Here is a 19102-nt window from a genome sequence, read left to right as displayed (position 1 = left end):
AAGGAATAGAAAAATAACGCATTTTTGAGTTTTCCTACATTTAATGGCAAAATGGTAATTTCTCTCAAATTTCAGTGGTGATTTTTGCTTGGAAATTCTTGAAAACAATTCACAATTTTAATTTTTTTTCAAATATCCGTAATATTTTAATTGATGTTACAAAGAAACCAATTTTATATTAAGCAAATTAGTTTGAAAGAACATATGATAATTTTCTACTATTATTTTCGCGTTTACGACTGATTTCAATAAGTAAAATCGTAAAATAAATTAAAACTTCGGATTGCATTACGCTTCGTCCAGATTGCTAATCGTAACGAAAGAAATTGATAATCTGTGAAACAGAAGTAGTTTCAATCGGCAATTTTAAATTCATTCTCTTTATACCATTCTTTAATAACGGATTTAAAATGGTCAAAATGTCCGTTTTTGAGCTGGTTCATCTTTTTTTTTTAAATGAAAGGGTAGTCGAATAAATTATAAAATATCTCTATCATAATTTTATTCCCTTAAAGACTATTCTACCGAAAACCATACGACAGGATCTCTGATCCAAAAATTACATAGTTCGTGATATTCAGAGGGTTTCTTTGTAGAATAAATGCCTAGGTACTTTGGACCTCAAACGTATAAACTAATTTATGACCTGGAATTAAAAACATTTAATTTTTATAAATATATCATTTAAATTTAGTCTTCAATGTTAATATCGACTGCAGTATGTGTTCCGAATAGCTGTGGTGCTGCTCAATTGAACGATGAGATCAGTTTACTTGGTGATATTTTGAGTAAGCTTTTTTATATCGTTATTCGCCTAGTGGTGTATGTTACTAATGTGGGATTCTTCATTCATTCAATAGAAAACATGACTTTATTACAACCTTACTTAAAAGCACTGCCGAAGGTGTCATTCAATTGCTTCCCTAAATCTTCACCCCTAAACGCGTCTTCAATCGGATGCATGTAAGTAGAAAACCGACTTTTCAATTAATTTTCTAGTGAATGACTCCTTTGCATAAATGTGGAACATAAACATGTTTTCTTTGGGATTTTAAATTAATCAGAGGTTACCAGTTTTATGTCGCAAACTCATACAGGTTATTCTATTAGAACTTTTAAAATCATTCAGATATGTTTAATATCATAAAAGTTAAATTCTAAATGAGTTCGTCACCAAGTTTTCGTAAGACTTTCAATCTATTGGAGTAATTTCACACTTACGTTTCTAACTCTTACACATTATTATACTTGTACGTAACATATTTTATAAACATAAAGAAAAAGCAATAAAATAACTATATTTTACTAAACGTCTCATTTTAATTGAGCCAAATCAAGCTTCGGTTTAAAACTCTTACATATTTTTCTAAATAAATAATGCAACTTTAAATTTAAATATGAAAAAAAAGGATATTTCAATTAAAGTTGATAATATAAAAAAGCAACACCTTAAAAAGGTAATACATGTGGTTGTTTAGCATTTAGGACACAGAACTTTAAAGATTTGTTTTTCGCTGTCTAATCTGCTCCGATTAAAGTCATTGCTATTCGCCTGCAGTTAAGAGCTAATATTTTTGAACATTCATGATTAAACATGAATTTTTGTTATGTACAAATTTGACTTTAGTAATCGTTTAAAGGTGTCTCGCTCAAAACACTGCGTACGGAGGTACTGTGGTTTGTAATGGTCCAATTGCGCAGTTCCCATTAGTGCATATACAATTGCACGTTTTCCACTTAAGCGGGTTTCTCATTTGCGTGGCTCCTCATGACTTAAATAATATATATTAAACCTTTTTTCCTTGGAAAAATGTATTTATTGTCGTTTTTTTAACATGGTATAGCATTCAGCTGAACTGCTAGTGTATGTTTTATGTGCGGTCTTGATGTAAATACCAATAATTTTCATATTTTTCTATGGTTAAATATTGTTTGTTGAACTATTCTCTAGGGTGTATATGCTTAGTCGAACATCAAATCATAGTTTCTTGGCCTTTCTGCTAAGGTGAAAATGTAGTATCTGTTACGCTGTGAATAAGCTTCTTGGTTCGAAGGAATAAATGCAGCTTGTAACAGTTGCATAAGACGTAATTCAGCTGTATTTTGGAGAGATTAAGCTTACCTTCACGCGGAAAATTCAGCAATCTAAGAAGGACGAGGGATACAAATAAGCGCTTACTGGAATGGCAATTTCATATTACTCAGGGGACAAGATTTTTTGGTTTCATTAATTTTTTTACTTTAACTTTTACGTTCAATTTACTTTGGGTTTGGTATTGGTCATGTATATATCCACTTTCTCGATGTCCAGTTACATAGGAGGCATTGGGGTTATATATCGTTGTACTTGAAAGGGAGTAGGTACTTCATACTTTATTGGGGACCAACGAATTTCACATTTCTGCCACCAGGTTTCACAATAACAAGGATAATTGGCGCTAGTCACGTTAGAAAGCAGACGATTTTTCGATTAATTATATACTCCCTTTAAAGGTCCAGAAATTTTACTTGACTGCGATACGTAAGGTTAGATAATATTAAGTTGGACAATACGTGTTTTGGTATCGCTAGGTACTTTCCTCTAAGTCGCGTTATAGATGGCCTATCAAGATAGCAAGAATGGGGTGGAGCCGCTCGTCCCCAGCACTTGAGCGAAGTTACTGCGCGGCGCCGCTAGGCGCCAACACATAGCGAATTATTCTGAAGATTATCTCATATTTCAAGCGTAGTGCAGGCTATAGTTTAGGTTCAGTTAGGCTAGATTAGGTTAGGTGTTCGCCGCAAGCTAAGTCTAGGTAAGGTTAGGTGGCTGCCGCAGGCCCAAGCTAGGCAGATACCATTTTTTAATTTTCAGCCGCATTCGCACTATCACACCTTAGTCACCTGACTATGTCTGTCTGACTAGTCAGCCCGACTAGTCAGGTCAGCTTTCGCGTTCATACTATCCAACTCATCGGCTTGGTGTTGGATGTGTTTTGTCGGTAGTTTAGTTTGAACGTTAGACGCATGAGGTCGTTTATATATCATTAACCAATCACAGAAAGGAAATTTAGGTAGAAGCTGTCTTTTCTGATTTGGGAATGTTGGCTTTGGCTCAATATTGTGGTTGGTTAAATTTATTGTTTTGAGTGATAGTAAATATGGAGTCTGATGAATAAAAGAAAATTGCTTTATAAGGTATTGTATTGATTGTAAATAAATCAAAAGTGAAAAAAGAACGAACAATTAGATTAATTCTGTTATAATTAAAAAGGGAAAGAAATAGTTATAAAACTAACGGTTTCTATTACCATCAAACTTTCTTCACACAAGGATCAATACGTCAAAAATTTTATAAAAAAACCTAAATTTAACGTCGTCCGCTCACTGCGATTTCACACGTGATCGCATTGAAGTAACTTTTTTTCGGTTTCTATTGGCTGCTGCCACCTGACTAGCTAGTCTGCCCGATTTTAATCGCCTCTCTTTCAAAGTCGGAAGCTTCACCGACAAATATCTTATCAGGTGAAGCATTCACATTACCGTACTTTTCGGTCAGACGAAAATCGGGCAGCTTGTCAGCTGACTAAAGTTGGATAGCGTAAATGAGCCTTTAGTCAAACGGAAGAGAAGCTACGATTCGCTGTTCGACTGGAAATGTTTTCCCAAGATAGTAATTTGGCGAACAATATTTATCCCGAGGAAATCATCAAAATCATTTGTATTTACAGCGGGACAGGACTTTCATCTAACGCTAGCAGTTCAGGTGGATGCTAAACAGGTTATTTTAAAAAAACACACAACAACCCTTTTCAATGAAAAATTGCTTAATACGCAATATCTACGTCATACAATAGTTACGTCACGAAAATCCGCGTAAATGTTAATCCGCGCTAACGGAGAACTGCACAAATGAGAAAACTGGAGAAATGGAGAACTGCGCAAATGAGGAAACTGCACTATTGAGGAACTGCGCAAATGCACCACCACGAAAATGGCCTCTGCGCAAATGGGAACTGCGCAAACGTAAACAGCGCAAATGGGAACTGCGCATACGTACCCAAATCCTGTGGGTACCCATCAAAAAGCTATATTTGATCTTCAGACTTTTCCCATAATTAATTTTTGTTTTTCTAAGCTTTTATATTTTATATTTTAGCATCTTGCATTTCTAGCTTCATTAAAAGTGTGACAGATTACTAATTCTTTATATATTTCCTTAAGTGTTTTCTTTGGAATAGTTTTTCTTTTCATTGTGGTTGGCACATCCTACGACGTCGTTATATCAAACTTTAAAAACTACCACCCAGACATTGAACCAGTTTCTTATTCTCCAAGAAAAGACATAACGAATGGAGAAATTTCAAATGGAACATCAACTGAAGAAATCATAAATAACGGCAATAACGATATCGACAGAAAGGCTCAATTCCAATCTAGTTCCAGAAAACAAAAAAATAAACGTAACTCAAATCTAATTTCTCGGATTATTTATTATATACAATATTTGTTAATGAGATTATGAAGCTATTCATTACAGAGCAGTAAATTTGACCTTTTGTATGAAAATTTAAAAGTGAAAATGTGAAATACTAGATTCTTATGTCATCTAACGAAAACCCTTTTCTATCTGCGAACATTTCAATTAATTTTCCGTTTATGAATCATAATTTTAAAAGACATCGGATAATTTCATTTACCGCGCGTAAAACTCTCACCATCCACGGGATTGCAGTTGGGCATGATAAGGAGGGTTAGCAGCGCCACCCAGTTACGGATCAAATAATCTATTTGCCTGTTAATCTCTCGCTGGGTCACTTAACTATTTAAAACCAATTTGGTTCTGGTGTTTCAGTTGGGCAAGTTTTGTTGTGTTTCTCCGCTGTGAGAAATGGTAAAGTTCTTTTGGACACGTCTGATCGGCCAGGACAGATGAATTGCCTCCACGGAATAAGGTTCATCAGTATGACGTGGATCATTCTAGGGCATTGTATTACTTTCGGTTTTGGACAATTTGGTAAGTTATTTTGAAAAATTGACCGTTATGCGCTGACTGGGCTGAGCAAGGAAACGCAAGGGAAAGGACAAAAAATTTCAAAAATCGTTGTGACGAAAAATAACCCAATTTTTAAAAGGCATCGTATTTTGTCTAAAATTCTGTGTTTATTACAATAAAACTAATTTTTTCATAAGGTTATGTTTCCCATTACCTTTTTCTATTGCGAGGACTTTCAGTTTATAGTACATCATAATATATGCTAAAATTCAAACTACTACTACACTGCTTATAGTCCAAGAGCCCATAACAAAATAAGCGACCGATTAAGTACACGATGGGTCTATATATTTTTAAATTACCATTATGAAGGGTAAGTAATAATTTTTTTCTTACGGGCCGGAGTGGGGGCTTTTGGGAGATTGGCCATCTTACGTCACTTTTGGGGACCCACTGAGCAACTTATAAGTTCATAGCTGAAAAACACCTTATTTATTAGGCATTGGTGTGGGTTTAACGAAACTATTAAGTCAGATGGACAAAGTGGGGCCATACGTCATATCAGACTGATTACATTCACCGTCTGACACGCCCATTAAGCAACTCATAAAGTACAAAGCTGAAAAAGGTCTAATTCCATAGAACTCGACGTCTACTTTCTGAAAATTGTTATTATGACTACCAAAGTGGGGCCATTTAGTATATCTGACTATTTTTATTGTACCCCACCTTATAATTTCTTTAACAAATTGATTAAGGAAATGGATTAAACATTGGTTCCATTTCTTCATAATTAAAATTTGTACATTGTTTTAGTCAATTTGGCAAAGCCGATTCTGAATATGGAGCTTTCCAGTTTCAAAAAAACTTCCATATTTGAGAAAATTTTATGTTTGTACATAAACCTAATATTTTCTCTAAAAAAGGAAATGGTGAAATTAATAATAAAAATCAGCTAGGCTAATACCCAAGGTACCAGCTTATTGTTTAGGGTTTACCTTTATTATCCCTTTTTTAATGGACTAATCTACTTATTCGCTAATTTTATCATCCTTTACAATACAGTCCATAGGGCTATTTTACTTAATTTAATTTAGTTTTCACTGGTTTGAGTTTCGCGTCTTTTTGTTTGCTCGAAGACCTATCGGTACGAGCTATTAGTAAGTTTTTTTAAATTTCTTCAAATTTGTTTAGGGTTAAGTTTTATTATCCCTTTTTTAATGGACTAATCTACTAATTCGCTAATTTTATAATCCTTTGCAATGCAGTCCATAGGTGGTTCCTTTTAACTTGGTCATTTATGGTTTGTTATAACCATATTTGCAATAAAAATTCACTTACAGAAAAATGGGGAAATTAGCTCTATAAACATAAGAATTTCTCAAATAATAAAGTTTTTTTGAAACCGGAAAGCTCCATTTTCTCAAATTGACTAAATTCAATGTACAAATCTTAATTATGAATAAATGGCATCAATTATGTATAACCCCATTTCCTAAATTATAAGGTGGGGTACAATAAAAATATTCAGATTTACTCTATGGTCCCACTTTGGTTGTCATGAAGACATTTTTCAGAAAGAAGACGTCGAGATCTATCTAATGAGATTATTTCCAGCTTCAAACCTTATGAGTATCTTAATGGGCGTGTCAGACGGTGACCTAATCAGTCTGCTATGACGTATGGCCTCACTTTGTCCATCTGACTTAATAGTTTCGTTAATCCGACACCAATGCCTAATAAATAAGGTATTTTTTAGCTATGAACTAATAAGTTGCTCAATGGGTCCCCAAAAGTGACGTAAGACGGCCAAAATCTCCTAAAAGCCCCCACTCTGGCCCTTAAGACAAACATTTATTGGTTAGCCTTCGTAATGGTAATTTTAAAATATATAGACCCATCGTGTACCTCTTATTTTGTCATGGGCTCTTGAACTATTAGGGCTAAGAAATCACAGTGTTTAGAGAAAATATAAATAAACACGAACCAATGGGAATAATCTTAACGATTTCAAAATAAACTAAATACATTTATTGTAATGAGGGTTTAACCCGTTTGAGGGTGTGGTTGCTGACGAATAAATACCTTTCAACTATAGAATGGCATTCAAATTTCGATTGCACAAACTCAATATTTATAACTAAAAATGAACTCACTAAACGATATTAGGTCACGTCACTGCGTGTACTATTTCCCAACTGCCCACTTGCTTGTATACCTTGTTTGTGGTTAGTCAATAAATTTGTACAATATCAAATAAGATTCTGTTACTTTAATTTAAAAGATTTACCCCTACTTTATATAGAGGGTCCCAATTGGTTTGAAATTTTCTCATTGCTAAGAGGGCATCGTTTTTTTTAGAACAGGTGAACAAAATATTATTCGGACTTCTGAAAGTGATTGCTCTTATTAAATTTGATATTAGGTAACAGATTAGACATATATATGCTGTTGAGAACCTGGACATTTCAAACAATAATAAATGGAAATTTTGCTGTCGATACATATTTTTTGTTAAGGTAATATTTTAAGCTAAATATTTATAAATTTTAATTTTCTGGATAAGTACCTGATTTTCTATATTTAGTGGTTTCCTTGTCACCTACCTTTTCCTCAAGGAGAAATCATCTTTTACCATTTGGAAGGTGGCACCACTTTACTTGCATCGCTTCATAAGGTACTTTTCGGATCAAATACTTGTACATTTAAGCCTTTCACAGAAAGTGTGGAAAAATAAATCCCGAAATATGATTCGCCACATATCATATATTAAAACAAGTTATTTTAAAGTAAATTAGCATTTTATTGTTAGGAATAGATTTTGAGATTTAATGAATTAAGAACAAACCTAATTTTGTAGATTTTTTAAATGTGTTACGTTCTTAGAGGAGAGGGGTCTTTTCTATTTCAATTGCTTCTCTTTGTCACAAGGCAGTCAATTACGTAATTTGTCAACTGCCCAATCGAGGTGATGATGTTTATGATCAATATTCCAATGATCTAGCTGTGCTGAGAGACAATCCAAAGAAATAAAATAACGACTTACTTGTAGATATTCTAGTACAATATCTTCAGAGATATCTTTAAATTTGAGTAGAATCAGAATTAAAATATGTGTTAAAACCCATTTGTACCAAAACTAGCACCAATTATCCCTAATTTATGTGGTACAAAAATGTGAAACTCGTTAATCCACTTCAAAATATTAATTTTCTACATGGCCATCTCGACTTTGAAAATGCCATTCTTCCGCTCAAAGAGGTCGCTCTTGAAAATAAAATCGGTAAATGAGAAATAAATCTTATAAACCGGGCTATCACAACCTTCAAAATTACGATCTTCTAATTGGAAATACAGGAAATATTACTGTTTTCAGATTGACTCCTGTGTATATGGCGGCAGTTTTTGTTTATACGACTTTGTTTACCTTCATCGGTGACGGGCCTTACTGGCTGTATTCAGCGCAACAAGAAAGTACGTGCACGAAATACTGGTGGAGAAACCTCCTTTACATCAACAACTTATTTCCGAGTTCAGAAATGGTAAGTTAATTTACTTTGCAATGATAATAATTCTTATTAGTATTCATTGCACGATTATAATAATAATAATAATAATAATAATACTAATAATAATAATAATAATACTAATAATAACAATAATTATAATAATCGGCTAGGCTAATACCCAAGGCACCACCTCAAAAACAATACTTGAAAATCAAATCAGATAACTATTAAATATATTTTGAATTTTTTTAAATAATAATGGTGAAAATCACGTGGGATTTTATTTATCTTATATTTTACCTCATTACACTGAAGCACCTACGGAAAGGAAACACTACTAAGTTTTCGTGTCGATCGATCTCAGTTCTTTATGGTCCCTAAATTAGTTAATTGTCTCTGTATTATAAATTCATTAATAATTTATTTTTTAAATTGCAAACAATATAAGCAGACCTTAACTAATTAAGAGCCAAAAGGCAAAACTACGGTCAGTGTTATACCTTTACTAATTCTGGTACAAAATTTCTATTTCAGTTCAAATAAAAATCTGAGTAACTGAAATTTAATGTTCGCTAATTATAAATATTAAATAAATAAATTTCCTTAAAATTCACACGTGTAAAAACGAAACAGAAATGAAAACGATCCCAGTTAGTTTGTTAAATTTAAATTTCCCGCTGTCTCCTATAAATTAGGCTGCACTCAGTACTTCTATGCATTGAGGGAATGTCCATAAGTATCTGAAGGGGTTTCACAGTATCGGGCACTTCATCTATATGCCACTTTTTCTTTGGCCAAACTCTCCTATGGTAGAAATGCTAAGTGATCGAACCATCTCTCTACAACCCTGATATATAGTTAAGAACCCCTCGCAAACGAACAACACTGTTAAGGTGTTTAATGGCAGATAATTTCCACACGTTATTATCTGCGCAAAATCTAAAAATTCAAACGCAATCCTGCCAAAGGAGTGGCGTTTATTCTTCGAGCTGTTTTTACTGACGCTATTTCCTATTTTTTTTTATGCTGAACTTTTAGTGTTTTGGACACTCGTGGTACTTGGCAAACGATATGCAGTTCTTTCTACTCAGCCCACTATTTCTCATTTTCTTGAAAAGGTACGATGTTGTTTGTTTGGCTTTCTTCAAAATTTCAAGGTTTCCAAATTTAACAAAATACTGGTGTTGTAGATTAAAACATTTATTTCCTATAGTACAAAAAAGGCGAAAAAGTGGATTGGATTCATAATTTTGATGGCTCTTCTTGTCACCTCTTGTGTAATAACTGGCGTTCTTACCAAAATTAATAACTTTACAAATATGCTGCAATCACTGCAAAATACTGGGTAAGTTTAGTTACTTCCTTATTTATAAACTCATATGCCATCTAAATTTTGCTATTTCGAACAAATTATCATTTTATGAGTTTAATCATTTACACTCGCGAATACCCTTCACGACATCAGCAGGGGCATAACTTACGCCTCATCCCACAATCCTTGTCGCTATTGCACAAAAGAAATTAAACCACATGTATGGGGAGAGCAGCTCTCTCATTGTCTCTAGAAAAACCAATGGGCACATTTGTCTAGCTGTAGTTTAAAAGTGTCGACGATGCCGTTGATAGACCAACTCCTCATTATATATTCAAGGGCCAATTGGAGAGCGGCTTCAAAATAAATGAATGTGTTCCTGCCTCAACGACAGACAAATCGTAGTCAGGCAATTAATGTGCGTTCTATATTGATTTTGGTATAAGAAGAATTGTTTAAACTTTGCTAAGAATAAAATAGTGAAGTTCAAAAAACGATGAGAAAAACTTACTCTTAATAATTACATTTTATTGCTATTCGACTCTTTTACTTATGCAGGACTGACAATTTCTTTGACATTATCTACGACAAACCCTGGACCAGGATTGGAGCATATTTAATTGGTTGTCTTTTGGGCTTAGCAATTAAGTTCGAAATCTCTCGTAAATTTATGAATGTGGTAAGTTGTGCTACATTTTCCATTCAATTCAGCAAAAAATTATCACTAATTGGCTAAAACAATATTTTTTGGCCATTGAAATCGTATCAGTATTTAAAAAACCTTGGCTGATCCTTTAAATCTAACTTTTTGCCACAGTTAGCGTACAATTATCAATTTAAGCCGCATAATTGATTATAACTGACTAAATAATTGTACTTCTGAAGATATCACAAAATATTGGGATACGTTTTTTATTAATAATCTTGTACACATATTTTATTTATTTAGATTTTATGATTCGAGTAATTCGTATTAGAATATCACTGTTTATAAACGAGTGATTTGTCTCAAGATAATAATATCATCTTCTCAGTTCTCAGTGGGTACGACATATTTGAGTCATGATAAGTTGTGAAGTTCTTCTTTAGATGCAGGAATCCGAATACCAAAATCTTACCATAAGATTATTTTTGATCGGGAGATTCGTCCGCCGTTTAAATTTCTGCAAATTTATTTCCGAAATATTGCCATAGTAATCAACAAAATGATTTCGACGTCAAATAATAACCAAAATTTCACGACAACTTGGTGTAAAACCTAAAAATCTAAGAAAAAATCAAAACAAAATAACATAGAGAAATAAAAATTATTAACGTTAGGCTAATTTAATTTTGTAAGGAGTTTAACTATTAACACAGACTTTTAACCGGTTTTGCAATTCTTGATTAAGCCACTGTTTTGATCGTGATCTTTTCAGTGGCGGCTTAAGAAGGCTGGGTCCCCGGGGCGGCGGCAGTGTTTTGTGACACCCCCCAGGACCGTGCAGAAGTTTTCACGGGTCCATCTTCTTCAAGTTTAATCGTTCTGATTTGCACCCCCCTCGAGCTTCTCTGATGGCACCCCCTGCTGCCCTGGTACCCGGGGCGGACCGCCCCCGCCCCCCCCCTTAGGCCGTCACTGGATCTTTTATCGTACATTTAAAAAAACACATTTTAATTTACATATTATCAAGTGAATATTTTTGTTTTAAGCCTGTGGCCTTGTTCGGTTGGAGTGTGGCGATCACAATCAGTTTGTTGGACATGTATGGACTCTACGACAAAGAAATTACACTGATGACAGCCATAGTTTATTTCGCCTTATGCAGATGCGCTTGGGCCTTCTCTATTGCCTGGGTGGTTTACGCTTGTGTAACTGGTTATGGAAGTAAGTTATTGGGGTATCCTACTGTTGGATCGATTATAAAATAAAATGTCCCCATTTTGCTGATATCCAATGAACCGAATTCTATTAGACCGATTAAATTCGCATGTATATGGCATTTTACAAATATAAAGCAAAAAATATATTAGATAGGGAGCGGTTTCCTTCGTGATTGTGTGGTCGTAAATTAATATGATGTTCCGTAATAATAAAAAGGGTTTCGCTTAGGTTAAGTTGGGTTAAGATTTGCTTTTCTGAAGTAATCTTAGTCGGTCGTAGTTGGTTTGGCGTCTATGGAATTTTTTATTTAAATAACGGTAGTTCGAATAGGACATTTTGACCGAATGCCATTTGACCTAGTGGAATCGACCCAATGGGACAGAAGCATTTATTGGAAAAACTCAAATTACGAAGCTAAAAAAAATATTTTTATCTGACTTTGGTCCCTTCCAATCGTTTAATAGAGTAACAATTTGTTAGGGTTGGTTATTAATTAAAAAGGCATTTTTAAATATAAAAATGACGTAGAACATGCTGACTCTTTACACCCCACCGTCCTGACCTAGGATATGATTTTCTTTCTCTCCCCGAAACTTCTTGCTTCATTTTCAATCAATGTGCCATCTAGCGGTGGATGGTGAAACTAATTATACATACATGTATTATCATTATCCCCACATTACTTTCCCTTTTCCTTCAATGTTCAAAGATAAAAAAATCAAAGGTTCGTAAAGAGACGAGGTTGAACGTCGAGATTGAAAACCACGAGGCTGTGTAGGAATAAACGAAGGCGGTTGGGCCGCACTGCTTGATAGTGGTGGAGGTAGAAAATTAAGACGTTTTTGTATGGTAAGCTGTTGGGTGGGAACCAGAGCTTGAGCTGGAGACTGTCGCAACGGTATTTGCACCTGGGAAACTGGCATCGGCGTATGTCTCGGGAAAGTCATGAAAAATTAAATGAGAGGACCAACAGATTTACTCGGTGATACAACTGGAACATGCTTGGGTTCCGAAATCTCCTTGGCTGGGTAGACATCGTGTATTGAAGGCGGTAAAACATTAAAACGAATTTGATTACGGTGACGTCTCTGTATTCCACCTTTAGTTTCCACTTCAAATATGACGGTTCCCAAAGAGCGAATGATTATACCTGGAATCCAGAGATCACTTCGTGCATAGTTACGGATGTATCTTTACATTGATCAACAGATTGAGTGGTGGGGGTGTGTTATTTTGAAGCGGGTAAATTCAATAGTTGGTGAAGTTTGTCTATTTAATTTTCTTAAAGTTGATTTATTTAGTGCGAACAGATCATTCAGCTTGTCCGTTGCTGGTAGGGTGATAAGGACGAGTTGTCATATGACGAATACCAATTTCTTTTATGAACTTCTGAAAATCGTCACTGGAAAAACATGTAACATTGTCAGTAACAAGTGTTGGCATGATTCCAAACCATTTGTGTGCGAAGGAAATTAATGACTGCTGACGAAGATGCAGATGATGTTATGTCGATTTAGAGCCATTTGGAAAATGCGTCCGCATTAATTAATAGATAAAGATTTTTAACAGACCCTGCAAAATCCATATGGACACGTTGCCAATGTGAATCTTCTTTTTGCCAACTAGAGAAATGTTTTTGGGGCCTAAAGAACATGATTTTGAATAATTGTTCAACTTCTTGGTTAATACCTGGCCATCATACCTTCGATCTAGCTAATTCTTTCCTAGATCTTGAACCTTGGTGTGTACTGTGTAATTCTGATAAAAAAAGCATGTCGCAAAGAAGTTGGTACAATCACTTTGTTGGATATAATTAAAATGTCCTCAGTTGCTGTTATGTTTGTTAATATGTTTAAAGTGCAACTGACAATTTAGTGCAATTACGTGGCCATCCATTCATGGATAAGTTGAGAACCTGTGAAAGTACATCATGGTCTTTAGTAGCTTGGGCCATCATTTTAGTTCAAAATTGTTTTAAAAAATTGACATTTATCATGATTCAGCTTTACATTTTAGACAATTTACATTCCCGAAAGCTTGTCCAGCTTGATTCAAAGGTCATAATCATCTTTACCACCAAGAAGGATATTATCCTGAAATGGAATGGTGGGCAGTCGACTAAACTTCAAAAAATTAAAAGTAGATCGCGATATACGTTTACCGTGTGTCGCCATTTTTAAAGCCAGTGCTGTTTATAAAGAAAAAGCGGATATACCAGTTAGGTACTAATAGGGTATTTTATTAACAGGTGAGGTGGGTATTTTAAGAACTGGTTTTTCATATTATGGTTTAGAGATGTTAAGGTTTGGCATGCGGGCTACCAACTATAACTACGAAACTTGGCCATCTTTAGAGCATGAGAGGCCCCTGGGCAAAGCAATGCGTTTCGCGCCCACCCAAGAGCCATTTCAGTAACACTGAAGGGGCTTTACATCGTAGAACCCCATTTGCCCCTATCTAGAGACGTTGCTTAGTCTGAGCTTATACATCAAATGCCACGTACGCCTTTTTTGGTAGATTCCTTGAGTGGCAATCGAGCATTGTTTCACTATAACTCTATTCCCTAATTCAAAATAACTTTTTCAATGCCTTCAACATCAACCATTTTGCATAGCGCTGCACGGAATATTTTTCTTAGCCAACAAAAAGGGCACAATGTGGCCAGATTTAGACTTTTTTTTTAAATCATAATTTGCGATAAATATGGAAGTTGGATTAAATATTTGGCGTCATAGTGCCTCGGCTAAATCTAGTAATTTGAGCTTTTTTCCGGTTTCACAGAATAATTGGAAAAACTCGAGGCGTGGTAGCAGATCCTAACAATCCATTTCTAGAAACTATCACGAGAAATCATTAAAAATTAAACTTTTATGTATCCCTTTAATGTAAATGATGCCTACCTTAGGCTACGTGGTGCGCACAAAGGGTTCAGGGAAATCCCCCCTTTTACAAATAATATAAATGAAAAATTGCAAATTTTCTTTATTATTTTTTGGTAATTGCGAAAAATCATGTAAGAAACCGAACTAAACTTCTGCTCAATGGTTAGTCCGTTGGGCGTTAAGACATAATTCTTAAGTAGGTTGCCTCATTAAATAATGAACCCTGAGAAAAATCAAAAAACAAATTTTGAAAGCTTACTCTAACTAAAATGGGTTTAATTCATTTATCTTAAAGGTTTCATTGATAAGTTCCTGTCCTGGAGGTTTTGGCATCCGTTGAGCCGTCTTACATACTGCGCATACTTGATTCATCCATTGATTATGTTATTTTACTTCCAATCACTTCGACAACCGCTTCATTACAGTCACCCTGTTTTGGTAAGATTATTTGGTCAATTTTTAAAAACAACGTTCTACGAATTAATAAAAGATTAAGAACACGATAACCAAAGGTTCAAAGTATCTTTTTAAAATAAGCAAAAATTTTAAATATATACAAGTATTCATTTTCCTATCAAGATATTTCCTTAAAACAGGTCTACCCAAATGGGCGACCTTCAAAATGCTTATCTTGAAAATATTATTAACTATAGACTCAGTTTTAATTTCGGAACCGAATACTCTTTTTAAAAAAACGAAAATCTTTACTTAGTCAAATTTTTATGTAATAGATATCTATTTAAATATAATTAATATTAAATTGGTTTAGGGAATGTTTGGTTCTGTACCCTCGTCCATTTAAGCGCTTTTATGGTTGAAGTTCCCTTAACTACGTCGAGTGTAAGACGTAACACGACATTTTAAATTCATTGGCTCGAGGTTTGACGAGAAAATAATGCGTCGTCATGGTAACCAATAGGCGATCTTCCCGCGCAAAAAAGGCTTATAAAATAATGGATTTAAAAACCTCAATTTGTTATCGTTCTTAATATTTTGAAGTGATTATAATATTTTTCGCGAAAGAAGTGTAGTGATACCTAATTTCAGGTATTTGTATGGTTATAAAAGAGATAATCAGGTAAGCTAATAATATAATAACCATGACTAGGCTTAATGACGAGTTTTCGTCGAATGAGGGTAGCGAGGCGCGAGAGTTTTTCTCGTGAGTTTTCCCGCTTTAAGACACGCCCGTTTCTACGAGCTTCATCACGGCCATAAAAATCTTCCTTAGACAAGTGTATACTTATATAGTTTCCTGGTCTTATTGTTTAACTTTTAACATTTTTATTGACCTACATGTCTTACCCAGTGGCAAATGAACCTTTAAGCGGCTCATGCTTATGTTCAAAGACCCTTATCTAGCCGAAAAGGTAGGGGCCACCCGAGACGAACTTAGAGTAAGGTCACAGGAGCCCTAATTAGACTCAAGTCTAAGGGCTAAATAGTGTACTTTTATCAATAATAAATAAACTAATGAATTTAATTTTTTCTAGACGATTCACTTCATAGGATTAACAGTGTTATCTTACGCTCTCGCCCTGATTGTGTCCCTGATGTTCGAAGCGCCGGTAATCAAGGTGGAAAAGCTTCTTCGTCAAGGCTTCTCAAGATAAGCTGGTTTTACAAGGTGTCAATAGGATGACATTTTTTTAAAATTATAAATCTTTTATTCAACCATGGAGATTATGAGAAATATACTTTAAAAGAAAAGCCATTTCAATTATAAATAGATATACTTTTGTATGATTAAATATGAAACTTTGAATAGACTAGTTAGTGAAAAAGAAGCCTATAAGTTTTTCCAGTTTACTAAGCGCCAAGTATAGAGGCCAGCGCAGTAGTCTGAAAAAATGCTGTATTTTCGTTAGCTGATCAGATGTTTTGTGTTTTATAATTATTAGAAGCAGACGAAAATTCATCAATTTCTGATCTTCTCCTGCTGGCTGCTATGCAAACTGAAAAGCCAATTAGAACCCACATTCAAAACAGCTAGTCCCGATTATCTCATAGAGAGATTTCGTCTTGATCTCTTTTTCACTATGCCAAAACGGAGCAATGTCAACCGTCGACATTAGAAACTATGTAAGGTCAAAGAAAGGTGCTATTGGGCCCTTCCACGAACAAGAAGTCACATGTTATCAACCCTCCGCTCCCCACAGATTTATTTTAATATACGTTTTTGGGGTCCGTTTCTTCGAAATTTTCCATCCGATGAATAGTCTGTGAGGAAAAAATGTCATTGACCTCTAAAACAGGCAAGTAAATATCATAGTAAAAAAATATCCGATTATAATGAAACAAACCTTGATTCCATAAATAATATTAATAATAATAATTTAAGAAATTTGGTACATTGGACTCTTGACCTCTTTAATTTAAATAAAAATCTAAGACCTTTGACTTTTGCTCTTAAAGACCGAGAGGAAAGCGGATTTCCACTCTTCTTATGATGTTCTAATTTTTTTGACGAGTGACATCTGATTGACATTTCTGACAACTTTCTTGTCAGCTCTGACAGATTGAGTGATGCTCAATATCGATATTCTATTAAAAAATAATCTGAGCCGTCGGTCAAGCTGTCCACGCTGTCACTCCTCAAGAAATTTATTAGTTCAGTTTTGCAGAATTCGCGCACGAGAAAATAGAATCTCTCTACTCTGCCTTTAACCTACTTGTAGGTTCTTTTTTATTTCTTTATTTCGAATTCCCTGGATGTAGTTCAGTAGAAAATACTAAAATCCAAATATTATATTTTGTTCACGAAAAATATAATAATTTTTAGTAACCCCATAAAAAATATATTAAATTGACCAATTTTATTGTAATTAAGCTCATTTTGAAACAATTTTCTTGTGTTGTCAGATACAATTTTAGAAAACTAATTTTCCTTAACCCTTTACCCTTAAAATGCGGATTAAAATATTTGACCTCTGACCTTTATTTGAACTGAAAAACTTTTCCACCCTTGTTTTTGATTTACCTGAGTGTTTTTAATATAAATTAATTTCTAGAGGAGATAAAATATTTTGTACCAACCCTCCTTTTCTTAGATTTTAAAGACAGTGTTTTTATTGGTATGGGGTTATAGAGTGTATTATATTTCTCGAGAACTATAAATATTATGTAAATTGGGATTCGAAATAACTAATAAAAACACCTAGGTTAAAACGAAAGTTGAAAGATTTCAAACTAGAAATATTTAGGGAATGTGCCGGATTACGTCTTTCAATCAAATTTTGTTTAATTAAAATCGGATAATTTTTCATTATGATAGTTTAATTGCCAATTTCAGAGGTCAAGGCCATTTTTTCAATTATACAATGTCTAATATCTCAAAAACTATTTTTCGGATGTCAAATATATTTCGGAAAACACCTTTTTCGCAAAACAGAACCCCAAGAACGTATTTTAAGAGAAATCTGAGGGGGTAAGGTTGCCAACCTGTGACCATTTGTAGTGGAAGGACCTAATAGCGCCTTTTTTATGCAACGTTTTGGCATAGTGAAAAACAGAATCATAGGAATATTTCTATGAGAGAATCGAAACTAGCTAACTGGTCAAGTATCTATGTAATAATTCATATCAATACATTCAATGCTTTTTTGAACCGGCTGTTATCCCAATGGACTGTTGATATTGTCGGTACGGAGATATTTTTAATGTAACTAATCAAGTTTCTCATAAGAAATCGTCATCCTTTTTAAGTATCCTTTCAATTTGACTTGATGTAGTCATTAATTTTGGACCCTTAAAGCAAGTGGTATAAGTTATTAACAAAATTTGGGAAGTTGGGAACGTGTATTTCTCTGTTATTTTTATTATTTAAAAAATCCAAGAGGATTAAAATAAATTAACCAAATGTGTTGTAACAAAAATTAAGAAATTGTAATACTGAAATAAAATATTAAAATTTGTAACAAAGCAACTTGCAACCTTTTTAGGAAATTCCGAATCGTGATGATTGATAAGAGATATTCCTAGCCCTTGCTCAAAGATATTAATTAACCAAGGCGGGGGAAGATGGCGACAAAATGCGGTTCGTGGCATTTCGTGGCGTGAATCAGATCTGAGAGAGGGGGTTACATACGGGGGAAAGAAAAAATGAAAAAAATGGGGGAGATTCGAATTCAGAATGGAAACCCCTTGTCTCTAGTCAATCACAAAATCTTTATTTTAACATTTATACACTATATACAAAACAAAAATGAACCACATTGCAGGTGGACTGAGGGGATAATTCTTTTCGTTAGTAGTATGGTTAAGCCATCCCTAATGCTAGTTATTACTTTTAAGCGGGGGATAACATGCACAATAGATATAAAAATTAAAACACTCTTACTAACTGGTTAATTAAAAGATTTTCTTACGATTCTCAATAGGGTCAGTTCCAACTTCTTTTCTTTTGGACTTAAATCAGCGGGGGAAACAAATAAAATGTGTACACTAAACTCTTATCACTACAATTAAAATAAAACACTACAATTACAACTAGCTACAATTAAATAAAAAAAATTAAAGAATTCCAAATAACTCAACAACCAAATAAATATACTACGGTGA

The 19102-nt window shown here is 34.2% G+C and overlaps 1 protein-coding gene across 1 annotated transcript; it reads left to right on the top strand.

Moving 5' to 3' along the window:
* The first annotated feature begins 9767 nt into the window (after window positions 1-9767).
* On the top strand, window positions 9768-18374 carry LOC149939198 (nose resistant to fluoxetine protein 6-like). Its single transcript, XM_090178318.1, has 5 exons — window positions 9768-9829; window positions 10355-10475; window positions 11489-11663; window positions 14838-14980; window positions 16036-18374. The coding sequence occupies exons 1-5, from the start codon at window positions 9804-9806 to the stop codon at window positions 16153-16155; spliced, it is 585 nt and encodes a 194-aa protein (XP_090034444.1). The 5' UTR covers window positions 9768-9803; the 3' UTR covers window positions 16156-18374.
* Window positions 18375-19102: the final 728 nt, after the last annotated feature.

The sequence above is a fragment of the Leiobunum rupestre genome, chromosome 6 (genome assembly GCF_980474605.1).
Source record: "Leiobunum rupestre chromosome 6, qqLeiRupe1.1.hap1, whole genome shotgun sequence".
In the NCBI taxonomy this organism is placed as follows: domain Eukaryota; kingdom Metazoa; phylum Arthropoda; class Arachnida; order Opiliones; family Sclerosomatidae; genus Leiobunum; species Leiobunum rupestre.
This window is presented reverse-complemented; position numbering and strand designations above follow the sequence as displayed.